The sequence below is a fragment of the Mauremys reevesii genome, linkage group 2 (genome assembly GCF_016161935.1).
Source record: "Mauremys reevesii isolate NIE-2019 linkage group 2, ASM1616193v1, whole genome shotgun sequence".
NCBI lineage: Eukaryota > Metazoa > Chordata > Testudines > Geoemydidae > Mauremys > Mauremys reevesii.
Genome location: NC_052624.1, coordinates 230,576,847 through 230,602,831, shown reverse-complemented (window position 1 = coordinate 230,602,831; position 25,985 = coordinate 230,576,847). Strand labels below are relative to the sequence as shown.

The 25,985-nt window shown below is 41.0% G+C and overlaps 1 protein-coding gene across 8 annotated transcripts in view; it reads right to left on the bottom strand.

The window, feature by feature from the left end:
* Positions 1-224: 224 nt before the first annotated feature.
* XKR9 (XK related 9) overlaps positions 225-25,985 on the bottom strand; it is a 66,658-nt gene continuing 40,897 nt past the window's right edge. For 3 of the 8 annotated variants that reach the window (XM_039522739.1, XM_039522738.1, XM_039522736.1), the window contains exons 3-5: positions 14,925-15,502; positions 2,192-2,415; positions 230-1,326 (exon numbers count right to left, since the gene is read on the bottom strand). In XM_039522739.1, coding sequence (XP_039378673.1) covers positions 680-1,326; positions 2,192-2,415; positions 14,925-15,196 — 1,143 coding nt within the window. In that variant the 5' untranslated portion in view covers positions 15,197-15,502 and the 3' untranslated portion in view covers positions 230-679. Of the gene's footprint in view, positions 1,327-2,191; positions 2,416-14,924; positions 15,503-18,406; positions 18,437-19,714; positions 19,884-20,912; positions 21,020-21,044; positions 21,164-23,045; positions 23,117-24,954; positions 25,477-25,985 lie in introns of those variants that run through there. The other 5 variants (XM_039522735.1, XM_039522737.1, XM_039522741.1 and 2 more) reach the window with 5 other exon arrangements.

Sequence of the window (25,985 nt, the reverse complement as noted above, 5' to 3'; positions counted from 1 at the left end):
TATACTGATTGAGCACATCTCCCCAAAAGCTTTTTCTGGCCAGGTTCCTATTGCACTGCGGCCAAATTAAAGTTCCTCTTCCCTGGTAGAACTCCCAGGGTAGGGCTGTGGGTTTGTAGCTACCCTTCCTAGTGAATACATGTACCTCTCTCAGTGGGAGGGTAAATCCAGTCCTCTGTGATCCCTGTGTTCAGGTACAGTTAATATATCACAGTCCTTGGTTATTTCAGATGAAGTTCAGGCCTTTCCCAGTGCCAAATAAGGAGATGTGAGCCTTGTTTTGAAGAGAAGTACATTTCAGAAACAAAGACAATATCAACAGTAACTTGATTTGGTTTTATTTCTCCTACATTCTGTGTGTAAAAAGTAAAACTGGGTTTGGGTGGGAGGGTAGGATCAGTTGTTTGTTTTGCCTTTACAGGAGCTATTTTTGTATTTTATTTATTTTGCAAGTGATGGAAAAAACACCAATATGCAGAAGTGCTTAGTTCATTTTATAAAGTCTTTGCTTTGTAGTAAAGCAGAACCAATAATTATTCAGAGCTAATAACTACTACCATTCCCATTAGCAATTATTTTACTTGAAATGCTCATTGCAAGTATGAAAAGTAAAGACAGAGTAACTAACAGTCCAGGTAGTATTTGCTTTGATTTGCACATATTTAAAAATTCACATAATTCATTCCATTATGAAATTTCTTATTCTACTGATTTCTTCTTTTTTTCTTTCTCTTGTTAGTCCATCAACTTCATCTGAAGCACTCTCTTGTCTGAAATAAATAGTGGGGTGGAAAACCCTATAATAAACAATAAGACAAATAATTCCTAACCCCAGAGTGAGAACAATTGTGATACTCACAAATGTAAAATATAATTGCTCAGTAACCGAAGTCTTCCAGAACAAACACACACACATTATGCCTAAAGTTACAAGCACATGAGTGGCATAATAACTAGAAATATACATTTTTGTTTTTTCCCCCTTGACATTAAAAAATGTAAAAATAAGAATGATCCCAACAACAGTCCTATATAAAAATTCCATCCTCTTAGATTTGCAAAACGTAGTGTGTTGCTTCAAAGTCCAGCTGAAGCCCAAGGTCCAAAGAAATATTAGCAGAAATATACTACTTATAATATTTAATAGGGTGACCAGTGCAATACTCAGTATCCAAGAAGTCAGTGTGAACAATTTATACAAGAGGTAGATTAACTTAGGAGGCACCCCAGAAAATTGATTTTTATCAGGCACAGATTTTCGTAATGATATCTGATAGTCAAGAGTTGACCAGGAAATGCTGCTGAAAGATGTGATGATGGAAGCATCTAAATAAAACACAAGGATAGATGTTAGTTCCATGGAAAAACTTCATATATTTTTACTTAAACATACTCTATATCTGAGAGGAAGAATGGTCCAGTTGTTAGGGCACTTGTGAGACCAAGGTTCAATTCCTTGCTCCTCCACTCATTTCTATGTGACCTTGGGCAAGTTACTTAGCCTTTCTGTGCCTCAGTTCCCCATCTGTAAAATGGGGATAATAGCACTGGCCTACTTCACAGAGGTGTTGTGAGGAGAAATATATTAAAGACTGTGAGGTGCTCAGTAGTGGGAGCCATAGAAGTACCTTAGATACCAACCTATTCAATAAACGAAAACAAGATAGACTACTCTGAAATGATTCAGTTGGTTACATCCATTAGCTTTCACTCATCAAACACAATACAATATTATTGTTAAATATTACTATTACAGATTTTAAAATGTTATTAAAGTTAATGTTTAAAATTAAATAGACACAAGTTAAGAGGGAAGGTACTGTACATCTGGGGTCAGACTTGAGTTATGAGGAATTACAGGTATCGGTTGCAAGGGTGAAGAGATACATACATATCGCATAACCGGCATAGACCCAGATTGGGGTGTAAGAGTTTTTCAAGTGTCAGTGGATAAGTGGGCTCGGGTACGCCACCCATAGAATGTATAAGGAGTCCAAGTCAGTATCGGTGTAGCAAACTTTTCCCAGAGTTTAGTCAAATAAATAACCTAATAGAGGAGGTTTTTAACTAAATGTTAAATACAATTGTACTGGGATGTGACAGGGAATATTTTAAAGTGTTACCTAATACTAGGGATTGCCTTCTTAGTGGAGATTTAACTATATTCAACTTTCAAATGAGAGAGACTTACACTGACTGAAGGCAGCCTTGTCATGCTCCATCAGGATGTAAATCTGAAGAATGAGCTGGGGTGTGGTCTCCAGGAAAGTCTTAAATACCCTGAGCATACTAATATCAGTCCCTGCATCAATGGCACATTTATGAATGATATTGGCAGGGCCTCCAGTAAGTTCATCTCCTGAGCTGTTTTGTTTAAAAGCAGCCTGGTAGCCATCTTTCAATGCAAACCAATACCTACAAAGAGAAATATATATATAAAAACTTGGTTAGACAGGGTTTTTTTTTTAAAGCACTGTTCTAGAATATAGTGAAAACTAATTAAGATTTCAGCCATTTTGTACTTAGTTCAAATTATCATTATTTGTTTTTAATTCTCTTTGAATGGAATCCTTTACTTCTTACTAATACAAAAACACACATTGAGATTAATGTTAGTAATGGGTGCAATCTAGGAAACTACATTGAATGGAATGAGATTGGCCTGAGTAAAGACCATAGGACTGAGTTAATTAACTTTAATTTCTTTAAACAGGATATATTTCTGAATCTCCCCTTTGCTGCCTTCTTGTCCCCTTCTCTTTAGGATGACGCTCTGATTCATTTTTCATGCACCCAAATCCCTAGATGTACACATGCAAACTGGAGATTGTGCATACATGAAACTATGCGTGTATGTATGTATGTATCCCTTAACATAAACATCAGCTGATTTGCACATCTACATCAAATTTGCACATTCTTTTGTAGCTTCATTTTTTAAAATCTAGCCCTAATTCTTTAAGCTGTCTCTTTTCTAAACACGCATAGAGACTTTCAATATAGAAAATAACTCTCAGGTGACACATATTTCATACAATGACATGATCTGGATGGTGTCATATGATAAATCATATTCTTTGTCAGATATTGAGGGCATATAAATGACCTCTCAAAACATTTCTATTTTCTCCTTAAGGCTATATAATCGTTTCCTTTGAAAGAAAACTAAATGGAGCGATACATTATACTGGAGCTAGTGAATCATGACAGATTTACTTCCTGCCTTGTGAAGTACCTTTTCTGTTCAAGATATCTGTATTGCTACGTGGGAGACCTAGGTTTAATTCCCAGTACCAAGTCTTTTTTTTTTCAGCCCTAGAAGAGTTGGCAGGGCTGTGGAAATAGAGTGCTTAGCCTTAGCCCCTTGAGAAGAGGGAATACTAAACTCTAGTCCAAAGAGACACCATTTGGATATTTAAGGAAGCAACTGTGATCATCTGCACACAGAAATCTATTCAGTCCTCCTTGGGGAAAAAATGATAGCTGCAAGCAGATGTAGGACCAGATCCCCAGCTGGTGTAAATCAGTGTAGATCCTTTGACGTCAAGAGTTACACCTGTGCTTGATAAGGATCTGGCCCACTGCCTCCAAAGTGGAAGTTTAAAGTAGGGTGGGGGAAACCCTGCAGATAGTAGATATGGTGAGCCAAGTCTAAAAGAATAGGCTCTAAGGGCTAATTACCTCATTTATTTCCTGTGGAATTGTTTAGCAATAAACAAAAGAGTCTTCAGAACCAGTTAGCAACAAACATACAAGAAAGAACATCCCCTAATAAGTATCCATGTAGGCCTCACCCCTGTCATCTTTCAAGGCAAAGTAACGATCTCGTCCACTGAGTGCTTGCCCAGTGATTCATAAACATAATCATAAATGATTCATAAACATCTGGTGTGCAAATTGCCTGCTGAAGAGAGACCATTCAATTATCATTGATTCCACTTTCAGATCCCTGGAACTTCCACAAGCCTTGTCCAGAGAACCTATTCTGGCTCCACTATTGACAAAACAGTGGGAAAACAGCCATTCCACTAGGGAATTAACCTTTATTGTGCCTACTTTTTTTGGTGTTGTGTCCCGTGGTTTAGGGTTTTCCTGAGAAGGCTGGTTCCAGCTCTGAAATATATACTAACGGTGAACAAATTTTAGAAGTTGAGATTAGGCTCAAAGTAGCATCCAAAAGTTTGGACACTTGTCTGACATGTTCAAACCTCTTTGCTTTCCAAATCAGACTGTAAAACACACACACACACAAACCCTCTTGACTCTATTTGTACCTGAAATACCACGTAAAAAAAATAGGCCGTTTTCAGAGATGCTGAAATGCCATGAACTTTCTAAAGTTCAAAAATATTCATATTTTGAGGTAAGTTTCTTAATTTAGCCAATCCACTTCACATCACTAGAAGATACACTCTCATCACAATGCCTTGTGCACACAAAAAAGTGCTGCAAAAGTTATAATTTAACTTAAAATAACACAAGATTTATAATATAGACACCACTCCCCTTCAAAAGAAAGCTGTTTAGGAGCAGAGAGCTAGGGTGTGCAGCATCTAAATCTTTTGCAGGGCACCTATTCAAGTAAGTAATTTCTACTATTGGACACATGCAGAGATCTATTTATCTGTTTTATACTGTCGCCCGTCACCGTAGTACTGAAACTTTTCCATGTAAAATTAATAGTGACATTCTGAAAGGATTCTAATGCAGGGATAATTTAAGCAAATCTCAGACTCCTTGCAGAGCCGTTCTAGGGGGCTTCCAGTTACAAGGCCCAAAATTCCAAGTGTGACCTCTCTCCCTATATTTGGCCAACTATTCTACGGTGCTAGCTGGGGATTCACACCAAGGACATGGGTGGGGAAAATAGTGATTGTTTACAGAAATGGAATGCATCTGAGGACTGAGTTAAAATGGGGAAGCTACAACCACACCTGGCTGCTTTAGCAGAGAGTGAACAGGCATGGAAACTGAACTACCCTTTTCACCAGTGCAGGTGGGTGATCCCTCCAGGTCAGAGGTGAGGCACATTGGTGGCCTGCAGTGCTGCAGCTCATGATAGATTTCAGTCATCTGAATTTTAAATATGACACCTTTCACCAGAAGTAAGGGCCAAATGTTGCTCTGTGGCCATGGAGAATGCAGGTCCTATGACAATGCTATGCTTTAACAGAGGAAAAGGAGAGAGGCGGGGTTTGAACATCTATGCCACCTGCCTGCTGCAGTGCTCTGCTCTGTGTGGGCTCCCTGTGTCCCAGCAATGCACTATCCATTGTCCCCAAAGAAGGCAGGGTGTACACCAGCCTTGGGGCTAAGCATTGCAGCAGTCACAGCTATAGAGCAGCTATGCTACTACTTCATGGCCTAGAGGGCTGATTCCATGCCCTTCTCCTTGCAGAGATCCTTACAATGCAGCCTTGACACGCAAGCTGTGCACTACTTCCATGATTTGGCTCTGACTCCATTACTTAAAAGAAAGAAACTCACAGGTGGAATTGTTTTCTTGTATTACATTTGTTGCATATTTATTTTACTGTATTCTGAGTAATCTGCCATAAATAAAATCCTACACTGCTTGGCAAAACATCTGTAACTTTTTCAAGTTATAAAACAATTAAGAATGCAAACATCTGGTTCTTGCCTCCAAAATGTAAACATCTGTAGAGTTTGCAATGTTTTCAAGAAAAACTGTTAAAGTAAATCAACCTGTTACTCACACTTAACCATCAGAGCCTGAGTTTGTCCAAACACCAAGTGCAAATCTGATGCACTGAATATGAGCTCCAGAGCTCAGACCTGGGGGAGCAGACATGGTAAGAGGTGAACACCTCACATGTTGTTAAAGGGATTCCTCCAGCATAGGGTGTATATTGGATATTATAGAATCATAGGACTAGAAGGGATCTTGAGAGGTCATCTAGTCCAATCCCCTGCCTCATGGCAGGACAAAGTATTATCTAGACCATTCTTGACAGGTGTTTGTCTAACCTGCTCTTAAAAATCTTCAATGATGGAGATTCCACAACCTCCCTAGACAATTTATTCCAGTACTTAACAGTTAGGAATTTTTTCCTAATGTCCAACCTAACCCTCCTTTGCTGCAATTTAAGCCCATTGCTTTTTGTCCTATCCTCAGAGGTTAAGAAAAAAAATTTTTCTCTCTCCTCCTTTTAACAACCTTTAATGTACTTGAAAACTGTTCTCGTGTCCCCTCTCAGTCTTCTCTTTTCCAGACTAAACAAACCCAGTTTTTTCAATCTTCCCTCATAGGTCATGTTTTGTAGAACTTCAATTATTTTTGTCACTCTTCTCTGGACTCTCTCTAGTTTGCCCACATCCTTCTTGAAATATGGCATCCAGAACTGGACACAATACTCCAGTTGAGGCCTAATCAGTGCGAAGTAGAGCAGAAAAATTACTTCTTGTGTCTTGCTTACAACACTCCTGCTAATACATCCCAGAATGATGTTTGCTTTTTTTGCAACAGCGTTACTGTTGACTCATATTTAGCTTGTGGTCCACTATGACCCCCAGATCCCTTTCTGCAGTACTCCTTCCTAGGCAGTCATTTCCCATTTTGTATGTGTGCAACTGATTGTTCCTTCCTAAATTGAGTACTTTGCATTTGTCCTTATTGAATTTCATCCTGTTTACTTCAGACAGTTCTCCAGTTTGTCCAGATCATTTTGAATTTTATTGCTATCTTCCAAAGCACTTGCAACCCCTCCCACAAACTTTATAAGTGTACTCTCAATGCCATTATCTAAATCGGGGGTTGGCAACCTATGGCACGTGTGCCAAAGGCGGCACGTGAGCCGATTTTTACTGGCACACTGCTGCCAGCCGGAGTCCCATCTGCCGGCACCACTCAGCCTGCTGCCTGCTTGAGTGAATGGAATCCTAGGCTGGCAGCGGGCTGAGCAGGGCCAACAGCCAGGACCCCAACTGGCAGGAGCCGGCGGCCGGAACTCCAGACCGTCAGCTGGCTGAGCCGCTCAGCCCGCCGTTGTTCTGGGGTTCCGTCTGCTGGCCCCGCTCAGCCAGCTGCCGGTGTAGGGTTCTGGCTGCCGGCCCTTGCCAGCCGGGATCCCAGACCCACTCAGCCTGCTGCTGGCCTGAATGGATGGAATCCCTGGCTGGCAGCAGGCTGAGTGGGGCCAGCAGACGGAACCCCAGACCGGCATCGGGCTGAGCGGCTCAGTGTGCTACCGGTGTGGGGTTCCGTCTGCTGCCTGCACCACCATCCTAACTGCCAGCACCGCTCATCCCGCTGCCAGCCTGGCTGAACGGAACCCCAGGCCGGCAACGGGCTGAGCGGGGTCGACTGCCAGGACCCCAGCTGCCAGGAGCCAGCAGACAGAATGCCAGACCGGCGGCGGGCTTAGCAGCTCAGCCCACCGGCGGTCTGGGGTTCCATCTGCTGGCCCCTTGCCAGCTGGGGTCTTGGCCCCATTCAGCCTGCTGCTGGCCTGGATGGATGGAACCCGGGCCGGCGGTGGGCTGAGCGGGGCCGGCAGATGGAACCCCCGACCGGTGGCAGGCTGAGTGGCTCAGCGCGCTGCCGGTCTGGGGTTCCATCTGCCGCCTGCGCTGCTGGTCTGGGGTCCTGGCCACAGGCCCTGCTCATCTCACTGCCGGCCTAGACGAAACCCCGGCCCGGCCGCGGGCTGAGTGGAGCCAGCGGTCAGGATCCTGGCTGGCAGGGGCCGGCGGACAGAACCCCAGACCAGCAGCGCAGGTTGCAGATGGAACCTCAGACCGGCAGCGCGCTGAGCCGTTCAGCCCACTGCGGGTCTGGGGTTCCATCTGCTGGCCCCTGCCAGCCAGGGTCCCTGCCACCAGCCACACTCAGCCCGCTGCCACTCTGAGTTTCTGTCGGGGGGCCCCTGTAAATGTAAAATTTATTACTGGCACACGAAACCTTAAATTACTGAAGACTTGGCACGCCACTTCTCAATGGTTGCCGACCCCTATCTAAATCATTGATGAAGATCTTGAACAGAACCAGATCCAGAACTGATCCCTGCAGGACCCCACTCGTTATGTCCTTCCACCATGACTGTGAACCACTGATAACTACACTCTGGGAATGGTTTTCCAACCAGTTTTGCACCCACCTTACAGTAGCTCCATCTAGGTTGCATTTCTCTAGTTTGTTTATGATGTCATGAAAGACAGTATCAAATGCTTTACTAAACTATCAATTATCTATTCTCTCAGGATAGATTTGTTAGCATGTTCATAAATTATAAATATTTTAGTATCCATTCTGGCCACTCAAGCAGCTCATTTGAATATAAAATTTACACTTATATAATTCTCGAAACAACCCAAGATTTCATTTAGCACCTTTAGATCTGCATATGAGCTGAGTGCCGTAAATAGACCGACATGCAAAATCAGGTCTCTGAAAAAATTTGCTCATTACAAAATAGCAACTACAGCTGTCAGCGATCTCAGCAGTTTAATATATTTTAAAAGAACAAATTTCATCAACTATGTTACAAATGATACCTCACTTTACTAAACATGAAAGATTATTTTTTTTTAATTCACTCTTTATTTTGTTTGTTTATAATATGTACTCCCTCATTTTGGACAATGAAAATAGATTGTCAGTTTCACTTTTTTTTAAAGTTAGTTCCAATCAATTTTGCTTTCAGTTTCTTATGTATTAGCTCAAGGTTGCAATAGTGGGAGGCAATACTGTAGGAGAGTGTTTATTTTTAAAAAATATATATTTCCTTATTAATTAAAAGTATATCAATTAAAAACATTTATACTGATCTTAGATTTGTAGGGGAGAAGTGTTCACACACTAAGTTCACACACCTAAGTTCTAGGACAAATTTGATTTGGTCATGTCTCTCCTATAGGGATAAATATAATAGTGCTATTTTTAAAACAATAACCGTTCAATAATATCTTTTTATTATTCTAGAGTTTGCTAAGAATTTGTTACTTGACAGACTACAGAACAGAATGTTATACTTTATTTACTCCTGAAAATGTCACACGTCAGCTGTAAGTATTCAGCTGTCAGTTACTGCTTCTAGAAAGCCCATTCATTTTTATAGAAACTGGGAGAGCAGGGGGGAAAGTGGTTCTGCCTTTGTGATATTGTCTTCACAGACTGGAATGCAAATATGCTTCCATTCCAAAGTGTCTGGAACAGAAGGATCTTTTGGATTCCACTCTCCATCTTCTGCCTTGAGCAGAGAGCAGGATTCAAATCAGACAGAGCTAGCTGTGAGGGCGCAGAAAATCACCGTGGAATGTAATCTCTGCTGCTTTATTTCCCACTGTGATCTCTGATTGACTGTCTCCTTTTATTTTAATAGCAGTTTCTAATTATTTTTCATGTTGCTAAAATCTAAGGGCCAGGTTGGTCATCCCCTACATTGGGGAAATCTGTGAAAAAGGCAGGAATCTTTGCTTGTTTCCACTCAAAATATCCTCTTCATCATTTAATCTGGTGGGCCTGTTCTCCTAGGAAACTGGCCTCCTAAAACCATGGCAACATGCACAGGTCAGGGCTGCCGGTATTTTGCTTTGTGACCTCCCTGGCAGCATACCTGCTGCTTCCATAGATATGAGTGTTGAAGGATGCAGCTCACATGAAGTCATTGACAACACTGTTTCTCCTTAAACCTTAAAGGGAAGTCATCTCTTCTGTATGTTAATCTTCTGAATACTGAAGAGGGGCAGTTTAAGTTCTCAGTAGTTACAAAACCAAGTTTGTTTTGTTTGTTTGTTTGTTTGAAGGAAAATACCCAAAATAGTAAACATACACTGGTAGAATATGAACAAATACATATTATTATCTCTAGCATAGGGGTGGACAAACTACAGCCTGGTGGCCACATCTGGCCCTCCAGACGTTTTAATCCGGCCCTCAAGTTCCCATCGGGGAATGGGATCCGGGGCTTGCCCCACTCTGCACGGCTCCCAGAAGCAGTGGCATGTTTCTCCTCCAGCTCCTACGTCTAGGAGCAGCCAAGGGGCTTCGCACGCTGCCCTCACAGCTTCCATTGGCCGGGCAGAGGGGACATGCTGCTGCTTCTGGGAGCTGCCTGAGGTAAGCGCCGCCCAGAGCCTGCCCCCGTGCCCCCCACAGCCCTGCCCCAGCCTTCACCCCCCTCATAGCCAGATGTGGCCCTCAAGCCAAAGTTTGCCCACCCCTGCTCTAGCCCAATTAAACTATTGCAGCATCCATGTTAACATCCTCTCTGAAATTTGGTCTTATAAATCCTCTACTTGTTAATGTTAATTGCCTCCCTGTCCACCAGTGGAAAAAGAATCATTTTTCTTGAAGAACTCTTTGCTATTTGCTTGAGGTATAGCCACCTCTGTTCTGCATTTGTGTTGCCTTGTACAAAATCCATACTTGTAGCAACAGTATGTCAGCTCTTGTTAAATCACCAATAATCGTAATAATTTAGTTCCATTAAAAAACTGTTGAGAATAAACATTATGTTAAAGGAATTAAATGTTTACAATTCTTTCCATTTTAATAATCTAAGCTCTTATTAGCAATATAAACAAGGATTTTTAAATATATGGGTGACAGAATACACCCCTGTATTGATACCCTACACTCTATTGTAATAATCTTTGTACAAGGTGTGCCTTTTAAAGTATCATTTGAAAACTCATAATTTGCTGGTCAGTTTTGTCCTCATAAGATGTGTAGCAATATTGTATCTGAGGTTATAAGATTCCCCTGTACGATTTTATTAACACATGTTCCAAACCCCACAGCCTGCCCAGGCAGAAGTCAGCAAACAGGTCTGTCCTAAACAAAGGAATGTGTGCTAAGCAGTAAACAGGATCATCAAGCAAGAAGGGAAAACAAAGGAAGTCAAACAGATGGAAAAAATCCAGTACGGAACATCCTTCCACACAGACTGTCTCCTGTTTCTCAGCTGAAAATGTTTTTCAAGAGTGACAATGAAACTATAAAAAGGAGGGGCAAACACACCAAAGGACTCCTCTCTCTCTCTGCCAGCCCATTGCATTCTATGCACTTGAGAAGATAAAGGAAACAGCCATTGGACTCTGGGGAAGGGGTCCTGACCTGTAGAAATTGGTCAGTAATCTTGCTGGAAGCATGTGGTGAGAAATTTTGCTTGAATCTGATATAGTTTAAGTTAGATACTAGAACGCATTTTTTCTTTATTTTTCTTGTAACCATTTCTGATTCTTATGCCTCATTACTCATATTCAAAATCTATCTCTTTGTAGTTCATAAACTTGTTTTATTGTTTGATCTAATCCAATGTATTTAAACTGAAATGTTTGGATAACTCCATTTAAGGTAATAAGCTGATATATTATTCCCTTAAAGGAATAACAGTCTTCTATATCTGTACTGTCCAGAAGGGGGCTGGGCAGTACAGGATATATATTTCTTTGGAGAATCTGAGACTGGGAATGTGTTGGGGTCACCCTGCAGTAGAACTAAGGCTGGTGAGAGCCACGGTGTGACTGGCAGGCTGCAATTACACAAACACATCCGGGAGTGACCTGCAGTACTGATTAGAGGCTGCAGCAGCAAGGCATTGTAAGGCACCCCAGATTGCAGGCAAGGGGTGTAACAACCACCACCCAACACTGATCTGGAGTGCATGCTGGTATGTCACAATATGGCTTTAATATTTATTGTTATTCACATTTATATTGAGATAGCACAGCAAGATTCAGCCCCATTGTGCTAGGCATTTTACAAACATATAATATTCCCTGCCCCAAAGAGCTTACAATCTAAAAGATAATTATCAGGTGTCTGAGACAAATGACAACCAGTGTGGAGTGTGGAAGAAAGGTAACAAATAAATATTATAGGAGGTGTGTAATACTTAACACACCTCCTATAATACACACAGTAGTAGTGATCACAGCTCTCCACCTCCCTAGCCATTATTAAGTTGTACTTAACAATGTGAATTACCACAGAGGTGAGTTGAAGGAGGACTAGCTATTTTACATATTTTCACTGGGAGCTTTTCCAGCGCAGGAGGGGAAGCATGTGAGAGAATGTGGAAGTTCTTGTTGAAAAAATGGAGAACCAGATGGTTGACATTGACAAGAGTGAAGGTAGGAGTCAAATTTGTAATAAGATAACTGGTCAGTTAGGTAGCATGAAGCGAAACTGTGGAGGACGTTGAAGGTCAGGAGAAGAGGTTTGTGTTTGATGCTGTCATGGCTACAGGGCAAATTGCACCTTAGACTCCTTTTAGTCCCTCTCAAGTGCACCCCTTAGCTGACAAACCTGGCTTCCAGCCTCTTGCTTTGGGTGGAATCATGCGGGCCAACCACTCTCAGGCTAGATCTCTGGGCTACAGCCCCCTAGTTCCCAACCACATTAATAACACAAGCCCAACTTAGTTTCTGTAAATTACCCTTCAGGAGTCTGTAACAGCAGTGATGCAAAAACATTGTCTTTGAAACCATTATTTATTCATTCCTCAAAAGGTAAAAAGCATTTAGGAAAATTGGTTATCATACTGAAAGGCCTGGGCAGATACTTCCGTACTTAACCTCTCTATCCATAGCTCAAAGAGATTCAGCTTATTCCCATTTCTGAGTTGGGAGAGCCAGCCAGTCCTGCTTGCAGTATACTCCCTCTGTCAATCTGGATGTCAGATTCCATTTGTTGACAACCCATTCCACACTTCTCCTCCCCAAGGCCAGATTTTTTTAGGTTTAGGATTCTCTTTGATCAGCCGTGGCAAGAATAAACCATTCTAGCCTGGATAGAGCCAGATATGGGGTATTCCCCAACAAATAGCTTTCTCCAGGACTCTTATCTGTGTCACTCCTTTGCTTCCTGCTAATTTCACCCTTAGCCTTCTTTGGTATAACTCCTAGCAGTTAGGCAGGTTAATATCAAACATAACCTGACAAGGATATATTTATTTTTAAAAAATACACCTAATGCCCTCTTTCTCCTCAGAGAAGGGGAGCCAGAGGAGGGACTTAAAGAAGAAGTGACAGAGCAATGAACCAAGATGATGATCTTAGCAGCAGCATTTTGAATGGATTTGAGAGGGGCAAGAGTATGCAGTGATAAGAGGAGGGGCCAAGGACAGGGTCCTGAGAGACTCCTACCAAGATAGGGAAGCTGATAATGTCCCTTTAATACTGAAGGATAAATCTCAGTATAGCCAGACAAATCCACCAAATATATGGGTCTGCTAAGTGGATAAAAACTTGGCCAGCCAGATAACAGCGACATTTCTAGCCCTAAATTAAAATCTTGTAAAAACAAGCTTTTATAAAACCGAACACCAATTTTCAAAATGAAAACAATCCTTTTAAAACAAATTAATATTCTGCAGCAGTGTTAGAAACACTAGCATTGCAACAGGAAGAACATGAAAGTAAAACTGACTGTAAACAAAAGTGAAACTTATTGAAAGAATATATGAGAGGCGAAAGTAAAGAAAGAAAGTAAACAGTGATAAGTAAACTGGATCTTAAAAATTATTTCACTCTTAATAATCTAAGGTTTACAGGTAAGAAAGTTGTTTGAGATTTTTCAATTGGCATAAATGCACCTTTTTAGAATGTCCACAGCTTATAAAAGTATTTTAAGGAGCATTTAAAATGAGCATTTTCTTCTATGAAGTACATGCTAAAGCACATAATTATAGTGTCTTTGGCAAGTCTACATTTTCCCAGCAAGAAGCCTGTTACTCACAACAATCATACCCATAGATGGATTAAGATCCAGAACCTCTGAATTTCTCAACAAGAAGTTTTCACATCACTTTTAAAAGGGAAGTAATGTGTAGTCTCAACATAAATGCAAACTGAATTGAAAATTACTTTTCAAAGCCACAAACAGAGCTGAAGGAAAAATTTTAAATTGACTAAACATGCACCTGTCAGCAAACAGGGATTCTAGTCACCCTGGACATGAGCCTGCAAACACTCACTACAGAGCTCAGTGCTTACTACCATGAGTAATTGCTCATTCCTGTCCTCCAAACTCAACCTTCTTTCTATCCATATCACTGCACCTTCCATGTTAATGAATTTCTTTCACCTCAGCTACCCTCAGAAGCAATTCTCCCCTAAGTATCACCCTAAAAACTTCTTTTTCTTTATCAGTTACACAACTGACTTTCTCTGTCAAGCATTTTTATGTAATATGTCCTGTATAAAGAATGTGGTACCAAATTTAATTGAATTGTAACAGTTACACCTAAAATAATTATTGATAAGGAAAATGAAATAGGTAAGACTTATATCTACATCAAAAACTGTGGGCCAAATTTACCACTAGCAAAATGGAACACAATTCCATTGACATAAGTAAAGTTGTGGTTGCTGTCACAGCAATAGATTTGTATTAACATAATAATAAGGCTTCTGGTTTAATGGGCTATTAATTTCATGGGGGGGTATTTTTAGCAATATTTGAGTTTTATGTAGATATTGGAAAACTAGGGTTTTTCGGGGCTCTCTCTTTGTACATACTGTAATGAGTAATGTATATTATATAATAAGTAATCTCTTTGTAATGTTACCTAGTGCACTTAACGTTGTACTGTTTCAAACAGTACTATGTTAAAGCACAGTAAGGAATCTTTAGTGTGTACCAACAGGGTCTACACAGAGCAATTAATGCACAACATATTAGTGTGGTTTAGAAATCACGCCCCTGAATTAGTCCGCATTAATGCTCTAAGTAGACAAGGCCTTAGATACAAGTAAGCACTTCAGGTGTTTTTCCAGAGTTTATGGGATAAACTCTAGTTTTTATTGATTGATTGATTGAATTTGGGGTGTTTTGTTGCTGTTTATCAGTTAAAACCTAAAATCAGCAGCCCTGAATAATTAGCTGACACTGAAAGTTCATAGTGAACCACATAAAAGCAATATGATTTATTTTTGTAATATTTGAAAGTTGGCTTTACCTTGTAAAAATTCCACCATGCAAGAAATGAAGTAGAAAAATCCATTTCAGCTTCCCAGGATCAGGGCTTCCACAGTCGTCTTTAAACCATTCATAACTAAATATCTGTACTATTATTGATGATAGCAACCTAAAAACCAGTGTCAAGATACCCAAAGAATATTGTCCCTCACAGAAATAGTTACTAGTGACCCAGATATCTGCTGCAATATCAGCTACATAAATTACAATTCCAAGAACTGACATAGTAAAATTCCACTTAGTAAATGTCATTATGAGTTAGTTTTTCATTATTGTCACTGTGTTATCACTTAATATAAGGAGAAGAAGTCAGAGCATATCTAAATACACTTTTACACCTAGTGATACAACCTTCTCATAATGTTTTCTATAAAGGAGGAAAGCTGTAGTGTATATTTTCAGTATGGAAAATTGAATCAAAATAAAGAGACTTCAAGTTTTATGCTCTTTGCTGGAATACTAAACTAATTCCATTGCTACATGTCCATTCCAGAAAGCATACATGTAAACATCTTTTTAATTACGCTGGTAGATGTCATTCTTTCTAGTTGCTGGCTCCTGAAAAGAAAAATAAATGAAGAGTCACCAATAACAAGAGCAATAATTCAGAAAAGCATAAAGCCCCCCAGGAAGTCACATAATAATTTAAAAGGAAAAGAAAAGTATATGGGGGATGCTCATGGACAATCACTGGGGAAGATAAACTTCTGACCAGTTGAAATTACTCTCCTGACAGCAGTGATTCTGAACCTTGCCCAGTACCAGTGAAACTTTCTTGTTGTAAGTAGACATTTCTAAGTGTAGAGTTAAGAGATGCTAAGAAACAAGCCCACTACCATGAGCTTTTTAAACCTCAGTTAGTGTGAGTAAAGATGGTGACTCCTTCCCAACTCTACTCATTAAGACAGAATATTCATGAAAGCCTGCCTTTCTAGACTCTCAAAAGAGATTAGAGGCAAGGTGCATGAGGTAATATCTTTTATTCATCCAACTTCTGTTAGTGACAGACACACACTTTTGATCTTACACAGAGCTCTTCTTCAGACCTTCTTATCTCACCTACCTTGTCTCCCTAATCTCCTGGGACTAACATGGCTACAACAACACTTTCAAAAAAATGTCTTCCACAGTCAACAGCTAATCCATGAGAATCTGGGCTTGTTTCAAGATACTACCTTCTTCCTCTGCCTCTGAGAGCCCACAAAGAGTGGAGAACAATCATGCCTTGAATACACATCATTATACAGCTACACGCATTGTGTGATTGGAAGACTTTTCACTGTTTAATGGTTTTATCTTTCATGTTTGTCCATATTCAGTGACTACAAAAGATTACCCCTTAGAGGCTACTGAACAGGATCGAGGCTGTTTGTATGAAAGATCATTCCTGTGCAGGAATCGCTAACCAGACCCTGCCTTACTGTAGAATATGTATCCTTATTATCGGGGAAAGAAGATTACAGTTCCTACATTTAGGTTGCCTAACAATTTCCATTATAATGATTTTTGTGACTTTTTCTTTGAGAATCTCTCACGCCTCTATTGTTTTCAGTGGACCTTTAATATTCAGTAGAGGGAATGCACTTGAGGGATCAGTCTTGGGACCAATCTTATTTAACATTTTCATTCATGACCTTGGCACAAAACGTGGGAGTGTGCTAATAAAATTTGCAGATGACACAAATTGAGAGGTATTGCCAATACAGAGGAGGACCAGAATATCATACAAGATCTGGAGGACCTTGAAAATGGGAGAAATAGAAAAGGGATGAAATTTAATAGTACTAAGTGCAAGGTCATGCACTTAGGGACCTACAAGAATTTTTGCTATAAGCTGGAGACTTCTCAGTTGGAAGCAACAGAAGAGGAGAAAGCCTTGGGTGTATTGGTTGATCACAGGATGACTCTGAGCTACCAATGTAATGTGGCTATGCATCAGGCAAAAGATTTCCAGTAAAGATAGGGAAGTGTTATTGCCATTATGCCAGGCACTAGTGAGACCTCATCTGGAATACCATGTGCAATTCTGGTCTACTATGTTAGAAAGATCAATTCAAACTGGAACAGGTGCAGAGAAAGGCTACTCGTATGATCAGAGGAATGGAAAACCTACCTTATGAGAGGAGACTCAAAGAGCTTGACTTGTTTATCCTAACCAAATGCTGAAATGAAATATGATTGCTCTCTAAAAATACATCAGAGGATAAATATCAGGGAGGGAGAGGGGTTATTTAAGTTAAGCGCTAATGTTTACACAAGAACAAACAAATATAAACTGGTCATCAACAAGTGTAGGCTTGAAATTAGACAAAGGCTTCTAACCATCAGAGGAGTGAAGTTCTGGAACAACCTTCCAGTGGGAGCAGTGGGGGCAAAAAATCTAACTGGCTTCAAGACTGAGCTTGATAAGTTTATGGAGGTGATGGTATGATGAAATTGCCTGCAATAGCATGTGGCCCAACCCTCCAGGATTGTCCTGGAATTAAAGATTAATCTTTAAGTAAAGATTAGGTCATGTAATGAAACCTCCAGGAATACGTCCAACCAAAATTGGCAACCCTACCCATTTGCGACTGCTAGTAGCAAAAATCCCCAATGGTAGGAGATGGAGCACTAGATGGAGAGGGCTCTCAGTTACTATAGAGAATTCTTTCCCAGGTGTCTTGCTGTGGGATCATGCTGACATGCTCAGGGTTCAACTGATTGCCATATTTCAGGTCAGGAAGGAATTTTCCCCAAGGTCAGATTGGCAGAGACCCTGGGATTTTTTTTGCCTTCCTCTGCAGCATGGGGCACAGGTCACTTGCTGGTTTAAACTAGAGTAAATGGTGAATTCTATGTAACTTGAAGTCTTTAAATCATGATTTGAGGACTTCAGTAACTCAGTCAGAGGTATGGGTCTATTACAAGAGGAGGGGGTGGTTCTGTGACCTGTGATGTGCAGGATATCAGCCTAGATGATCACAATGGCCCCTTCTGGTCTTAAAGTCTATGAGTCTATGAGCTGTGGAATTGCATTTTCTTGGTCTCATAAAATTCCATTCAGTTTTTGTTGAATTATAAACTGTTAAAAGTCACCAATTCCCTTCTATTCTCTCACGTGCATGTGTCAGGAAAATTTTGGCAGCATACCAAAATAACCAAACATATGAACATTCCAAAATGTCAGGCTCACACCACAACCAAAGCAGTATCAGACAGACACTTTATGGGGAACACCTGGGGGCCGCCAGCAGAGCTGGGGCAGGAAGGATTGGAAGGAAGAGACTTGGGCTGGAGTTGCTTCGGATTTTTGGACACCTGCCCACTAAGAAATGAACTGAGACCATTAGCTAATATGACATAGACCACAAGAAAGATCATGACAATTCTTAATTGATATTGACCAGACCAAATTTTGAATAGTGACCTAGCTATTACGAGTCTCTTGTTCTGTTGACTTCCTATCTCGTCTTGGCCTACCTGTGGTCAGTAGAGTGACGTACTCTCAGAACTCAGATACCTGGAGTCCCTTCATCTGACAAAAAAAAAATTTTTCCACTAACTTCTTCCAAATATCAAGAGCAATTGACATGATCTGGGGAGGTTAGGGGAGTAAACTTTGGTTCACAGTATTGCATGAGCTAAACTGATCTTTGCTCTTACTAATATTTCATAACCTAATAATAATTCTTTCATTTATGTAATATTTAAATTGGCAGCCTGTTAGATATGTTTCTTCAGAAAAAAATAATGCTGTGAATATACTCGATATATAAGAATGACTTCACTCACCCTTAATATTTAACTGCCATTGTAATGGGTCACAGTAACTATTGCACAGTTTTTAGGATGGTGGATGAAGAATAATATCACTATTTGAAAATATAAGAAGGATGTAGCTATTGGCCACTACAGGAGGCAGAATAAGACTAGATGAATAAGCAGTCTGATTCAATATGGCAAGTCTTATGCTTCTATTTGGACAGGGATAATATAATTGTTGATGTTGATATCTTCCAGGATAGCAGGATTAACATGTATAATGGGCAATATGCTATGAGATACCTGGGGGCAAGTTTTTAGGTGACTTCAGTCATGGTCTGTGATTTTTGTGCTTGAAATATGTGTGTGTAAATTGGGTAGCTGGACTTCTAATTACTCATATGGGCCCCGTCTCTGTACCCTCATTTCAGTATCTGAGCAACTCATAAACATTAATGAATTCATCCTCTCCACACTCTTCAATAGGGAAGCATTATAATCAGTATTTTGTCAAGGTAGCACAGAAAGTCTGACACAGATCCACAAACTGAATCCATATCTCCCAAACTTCACTCTACTGCCTTAATCACAAGACCATGTACAAATGCCTTTTTGCAGATGCATCTGAATTCTCAACTGGAAATCTGACGCTTAATGTATACAAGTGTTTATGTGTAATCTATGACAGTACTTCCAATAGTTAAAGCATCTCCTAATGCCATGTGGGGTACAAGTTCAATGCTGACTTGAAGAAGGGTGTTGTCTCCTATGCCCTACAGCACCTGGAATCTCCTAGTCCCTGATCCAAGACCTCTAGGCTCAAAACTTGCTTACCATACAAGATCTGTTAAGATATCCATAAGAAGTACAATTTAAGTATCCTGTGCTGAAAAATTTGCCCATTCTGAAACCCAACATACCTTTACACAGTCATTCTGAGATAGAGCTGAAGCTGTAAAATACTAAAAAGTAGACCTTTACCGCTTGAAATATATTTAAAAACACTATCATAAAATGCAAACTTACCTTAATACCTGCCAACAGACAAGTCAAAGTTTTCACTGTCAAATCCATAGTCTGCTTCAAGCAGCTTTGAAGGTCTGAACATTTCCCATACTTTCACTGTGTCTGGAAAGTTTGCCATCAGCAAAAGTGAAAGGCTATGTGGCATAATGGAAACTGAAACTTAAATCACCTGTTGACCATGTGACATAGTTAATAAACTGCTAGCTATCTGGAACTGTCAATTCTTATGAATGTATACATTATTTGAATAAGAATTCTAAAAGAGCCTTGATCTAGGGATTTTTAATATAGTCCTAAAATAAAGGTTATTTAACTAAATCTCATTTCATGTCTTTCACTCCATAAAAGTATATCCACTTGTTGAAATAACACTGATTTCTTAAGACTTATTGATCAAAATCAATATACATATATATGTAGATTTAGCAAAGCCTGTGAATATATTTGACTTATTAATAAATTAAGAATTGTTCAGCAGTTGTCTTTGCAATAAGATACATTGTAAAATGTATACAAAAGGTAAGGGTTTTGCTTTTTCATGCAATGAGATGAACAGATGGCAGATGAATGTGTTTTGATGCTTGGAACAGGTAAGTGTACAAAAAAATTCTCCCTGGCAAAAATGCAATAATGAGGAAGCATAAAGATTCAACAGATTAAAAAGGGAACATCTGCCGATGGCCAGAAAATACATATTTTAAAGTGTTTTATAGCTGCAATTGCAAAGGTATCAAAAAAGCTCAAACAAAAAGAAAATCCTATCTCACTAATACTTCTAACTAGCAGCTTCTAAATTATATTGGAATGATTTATTTTGTGAAATCATCTGCATTACCCTATTCAGCAAAGTTTGTATAATAAACACAGAATTGTATTTCCATGCTTAGGCAATATGGATGCTATTATTTAGCCTCAATGAAAAGCTTTCCCTCTCAGCAGTTACACATATCATGGGCAAAAGATAAAAGCTGAGAGCCACATTTTTAAAGGTGTTTAGGTATCTATTTGCACCAAAATATTTTTTTTAAAACTTGGCCATGAGTTAATATCATTTGGTTGTATAATATGAAGCAACCTCATTTCAAAACTCATTTTGTTTAGTTCTTTTGTTGCTTATAATGTTCACACTCCCTGTTCGGACTATTTTTTTCCCAAATAAATAATCTTTGGTTAGTATGCTTTTACTAAAAATGCAAACCTGCTCTTTGAATTAGAGAAGCTGAAGCAAATCACTGTCCACTCTAGAAGCTCTAGTAGAATTGCAAAAACATATTAACAGCAGCCACTTCAGTCAGTGCATACTAGTAACAGGGGTATCAAAGTTTTGTACCTAGTGGTCAGGTCCTGGAAATGAAGACCAAAGGCTTTCTTGTGGAAGAAAGAACCTGTAAATTAATTCCTCAAAGGATATTACTGCTGCCATCTACAGACCAAATAGCTTCATAGCTCCTACATGTAATTAGAAAAGACATTATTTATTTAGAAGAAATTTACACTGACACTAAAAAAGAAAAAAAGACATTTGATGGTTGATTTGATAAGCAGTCAGAATCTTACCATTCAAAGCAATTAATGAGGAAAAAAATCACCAGCACAGTTTGTGGGAGATTTTTAGCAAATTTTAAGAGGTTTTGCCTCTCATACTTTCAGGATTATGCAAAAAACCTGAATTTACATTAGAGAGAGTCAGCTACCAAAATACACAAGTTGCCTAGGTATCTTCAGGTCCCATCATTTTTATATGTGACATCACAGACATGCCTAACCCAAGAGCCAAATTTTACTTGATGGCTGAAAATAAGTTTTATGGAGCCCGAAACAGATGCACATGTACACTGCAAAAATAGCATTTTAAGGCACCTGATTTCTGGCTGAGGCCAATTCCATTCACCAACCTGTGCTCAACTATAGACAGTAGGAGTAATCTAGAAGGGGAAGGGAAGGTTGTGTGTAAAGGCCACTGCTGAGTCAGAGCATACATATATAACATGCAGCCTTAGCCCCTCTGACTCCAAGCAACATCCTGTAATTGCCCCTCCGAGGCTGAAGATCCTGGAAAGTGAGAAATTAATGTGATGAGTGTGATATAAATAATGGTTCAGATAGATTAAAGAGGCTGGCTTGGCAAAATTATGGAAGCACCAGAATAGAGACAGCCAGTAAGTGTCCTGTTGTCCATCTGCTGTCTGGAATTTCTGGTGAGCACCTATAAACAGCTCCAGCCAGAATTTGGTCCCAGAGAGAGATTTTTAATCACTGCATAAAGGATCATCAACAGAAGTAATACTTTTCAGACCAACATCATAACACTGTCAGACTTTGGTATCCCTCCCAAAAATTCTGCTTGTACAGATAGCACATAATTCTAATTGTGTCCCTCCCACTATTTAGGATAGTTACCTTCACTGGATCTGTGAAGGTAGGTGTGGTGATCCATGGGTTTCCTGTATATAGTTGTCTGTCAGGTTCCATTGTTGAAGCTGATCATGGTATCCAGGGAGATTTCCACCACAACTTCAACAACCGCCACCCATCCATTAAACTCTCTCTGGAACACTCCCACACTAGCATTAACTTCCTGGATACCACCATCAACTTCAACAATAGAACCTAAAAACTACTATATACAAGAAACCCACGGATCACCACACCTACCTTCAGAGATCCAGTGGCCATCCCAAATGCACCAAGAAATCTATAGTCGGGCACTCAAATACCACAGAATATGCTCCAAGGAGAAAGTCCAGGATATACACCTTAACACACTAAAACCACCTTCTCCAAAAAAGAACACTTCACCAAAGAAGCAGATCACATCATGGAATGGACCACCCAAATACCCTGAGAAAACTTGCTTCAGTATGGAAATAAAAAAAACCTCTGACCACACACCCTTAGTTGTCACCCCACTGGAATCCATATGGGGTATCATTAAACAATTACAAACCATACTTCATGGGGACTACATCCTGAAAGAAATCTTTCCTGAACCCTCCTCTTCTGGCCTTCAAACAACCCCCCAGCCTCTCCAAATTCATTATCAGAAGCAAGCTCCCCACAGACCAGGACATACCAACTCAAAGTGGCACCAGATGCTGTCAGAATAGATGCAAAACCTGTAGACATATCTCCACTGCTAGGATGATCAACAACTCCCACAACACACCTTTTGAGATCCATGGATCCTACACATGAGTATCACAACATATGGTGTACCTCATCCAGTGCACTAAATGCTCCAATAACAACTATATGGGTGAAACCAGACAATCACTATGCTCTCACATGAACTTATACAGGAAAATGATAAAAGACAAAAACACCATATCACCTGTGGGTGAACACTTTTCACAAAACAAGCCCTCTGTATCTGATTACTCCGTCCTCATTCTCAAGGGAAATCTGCAAACAAATTCAAAAGATGAGCCTGGGAGCTTAAATTCTTAACTTTGCTAGACACTAAGGCCATGCCTACACTAGCACTTATGAAGGCAAAACTTTTGTCACTCGGAGGTGTGAAAAAGCACCTCCCTGAGTGACATAAGTTTTGCTGGCATAAGCACTGGTGTGCATAGTGCTATGTTGGCAGAGACACTCTCCAGCCAATATAGCTACCACCACTCTTTGAGCTGGTTTTATGATGTTGATAAGCGAGCTCTCTCCCGTTGGCATAACGCAGCTACATGAGCGTGCCTAAGCTCATGTAAGCTTAAGCTTGTAAGTGTAGACATGGCCCAAAATCATGGACTGAATAAAGACAGTGGACTTATGCTAAAGCCCAGGGCTGAAGCCAAAGCCTGAGTAACTTTAGCTTCACAGGGCCCCCTGTGATGTGGAGCCCTGGGCAACTGCCCTGCTTGCTATCCCTTAACACTGGCCCTGGCTTTTATATGCAGAAAAACATTTGTTGTGGCACATGTGGGCCATGGAGTTTTTATAGCATATTGGGGTCGGGGGGCTCAGAAAGAAAAAGGTTGAGAATCCCTGCTCTACACTACAGAATCCCTGCGCTACACTACTGGACATAAGCCTTACGGCGACCTAATTATATCAGTGTACACACTACAGCCCCCTTGCTCCTGCCAATGTAATTGACATAACTCCACCTCTATGAGAGGCATAGGGCTTGTCAGCATAGTTAGGGCAACACAGTGTCCATGTAGACACTGCATTACTTATATTGGCTGTTGGCTGTCATTCTTCTCAATTTCTAGCAGGGGCAGCCAGGCTCTAGCTGTTACCGTGGGGCGGGATGGGGGGGCCTCCAGCTAGAGCCTGGCTGCCCCCCTGAGCTTCCCGCTCCCAACCAGGCTGTGGCCACCCCGCTTCCCACTAGCAGCCAGACTGCCCCCCAGGTCCCAGCTCCCCCAGCCCAACTGCTGCCCAGGCTCACAGCTTTGAGCCAAGCTGCGCCCACCTGGCTCCCTGCTCCCAGCTGGGTACTGCCCAGTAGCTCCCAGCTGGGAGCCCTGGTGCTGCCTGGAGGCTCCCCACTCCCTCAAGAAGCCCACCAGTTGCACTGAGGCTCCCAGCTCACTGCCGAGAGCCTAGAACAACCTGGCTACCCTACAGCAGGTTGCTGAGAGCCTGGGAGGGGAGCCAGGCTCCTGGTGGTGGGGAGCGGGAGCCAAGAGCCCGCAGGGACCAACTTCTTTCGAGCTTACAGAGAGCTCTTCCTCGGGTCTGTTAAACGTACTCAGAGCATCACAAGGTAAAACAGATTGTTTAGTGTAAGTAGTTAACACAACTACAACAACACTGCAAGCCAGGGAGTGGTGCATTCCTCAGAGTATTGAAGGGAGCTGCAATGGTGACAAAAAGTAACCTTGGGCACCCTCCATCAAGATGTGTAAAGATCTGTTGGACTACAACACAGAATTGGGTCATAACCCATTCATATTGCACATGTGATATTAATGTATGTTAAACAGTGTAATAAGAAAAATATTGGTTATTTGCAATGTTGGTAAGAACATGTTGCTTTAAGACTTTTTTCTTCCACTTGTCCACAAATTGTCCCCTGCCCAACCTGCGTACCTTCTAACTGCACTGATTTTGCTCTGTCTGTGGCTCTTTTGGCTATGGAGGAAAGGGCAAGTGAGGCCCTTATAATTTAGTAATTTGTAAGTATCTGTTTATCAGACTTATACAGAGATTATTTCCCAATCTTCAAATGATCACTTTTCCTCACACCTAAGCTGCAAAACTTGGCTAATTAACAGTACTCTAAAGAAACTCACCATTGGACTGGGACGAGGCAATGCAAATTTCAGCCTAAAGGCAGAATTTGTGGGGAAGTTCGAAAATGGAAAAAATGTGGGGTATGGGGAGAAGATAGTGGAAATCAGTTTACGAATGTCATCCATCATAGTTAACACCTGTTATAGGATGGCTTGAGTCTCCTGGTAACTTGTACCACACTTGGCTCCCTTAGACAGACTCAGGGGAAGCCAAAGGCAGCATTATCTGTGTGTGGTGGTTCCTGCAGGGCTAAGCTGTAGCACAGAGGAGCGTTCCATGGGAGTTTCAGGCCCAGTAGCTGCCGTGCACGGGTGGCATTTGGGTACCAGGGGCAGAGCCACCCTTCCTGTGCTGTGGTTTGCTCAGATTTCAACGCACCCTTTCCCACACGTGGTGGCAACCCAATCCAGGTGACTAAAGGCTTGTCTAGATTTACTGGAGGATCGACACTGCAGCAATCCATGTATCGGCAGTCGATTTAGTGACCACCGATCGCTTTCCCGTTGACTCCTGTACTCCACCTGATTGAGAAGAATAAGGGCATGTCTACAATCCAGTGGAGGTTGATTTATCGTGTCTAGTGAAGATGTGATTAATCAACCACCGAGCGCTCTCCCATCGACTCTGGTACTCCACCAGAGTGAGACGTGCAGGCGGAGTCAACAAGAGAGCATCAGCCGTTGACCTACCACAGTGAAGACACCACGGTAAGTAGCTCTAAGTACATCGACTTCAGCTACATTAGTCACATAGCTGAAGTTGCATAACTTAGGGTTTGTCTACACTACCCACCGGATCGGCGGGCAACAATCAAGCCAGTGGGGATTGATTTATCATGTCTATACGAGACACAATAAATCAACCCCTGATACATCGAACACTACCTGCCAGATAGTATAGACGTACCCTTAGATCGCTCCCCTCCCACTCCACCAGTGTAGATCAGGCCTGAGATCAATCCCCCCCAGTGTAGACCAGGACTAAGGGGAGTTGACGGGAGTTCGTCTCCTGTAGAGTAGCGTAGCCCCCG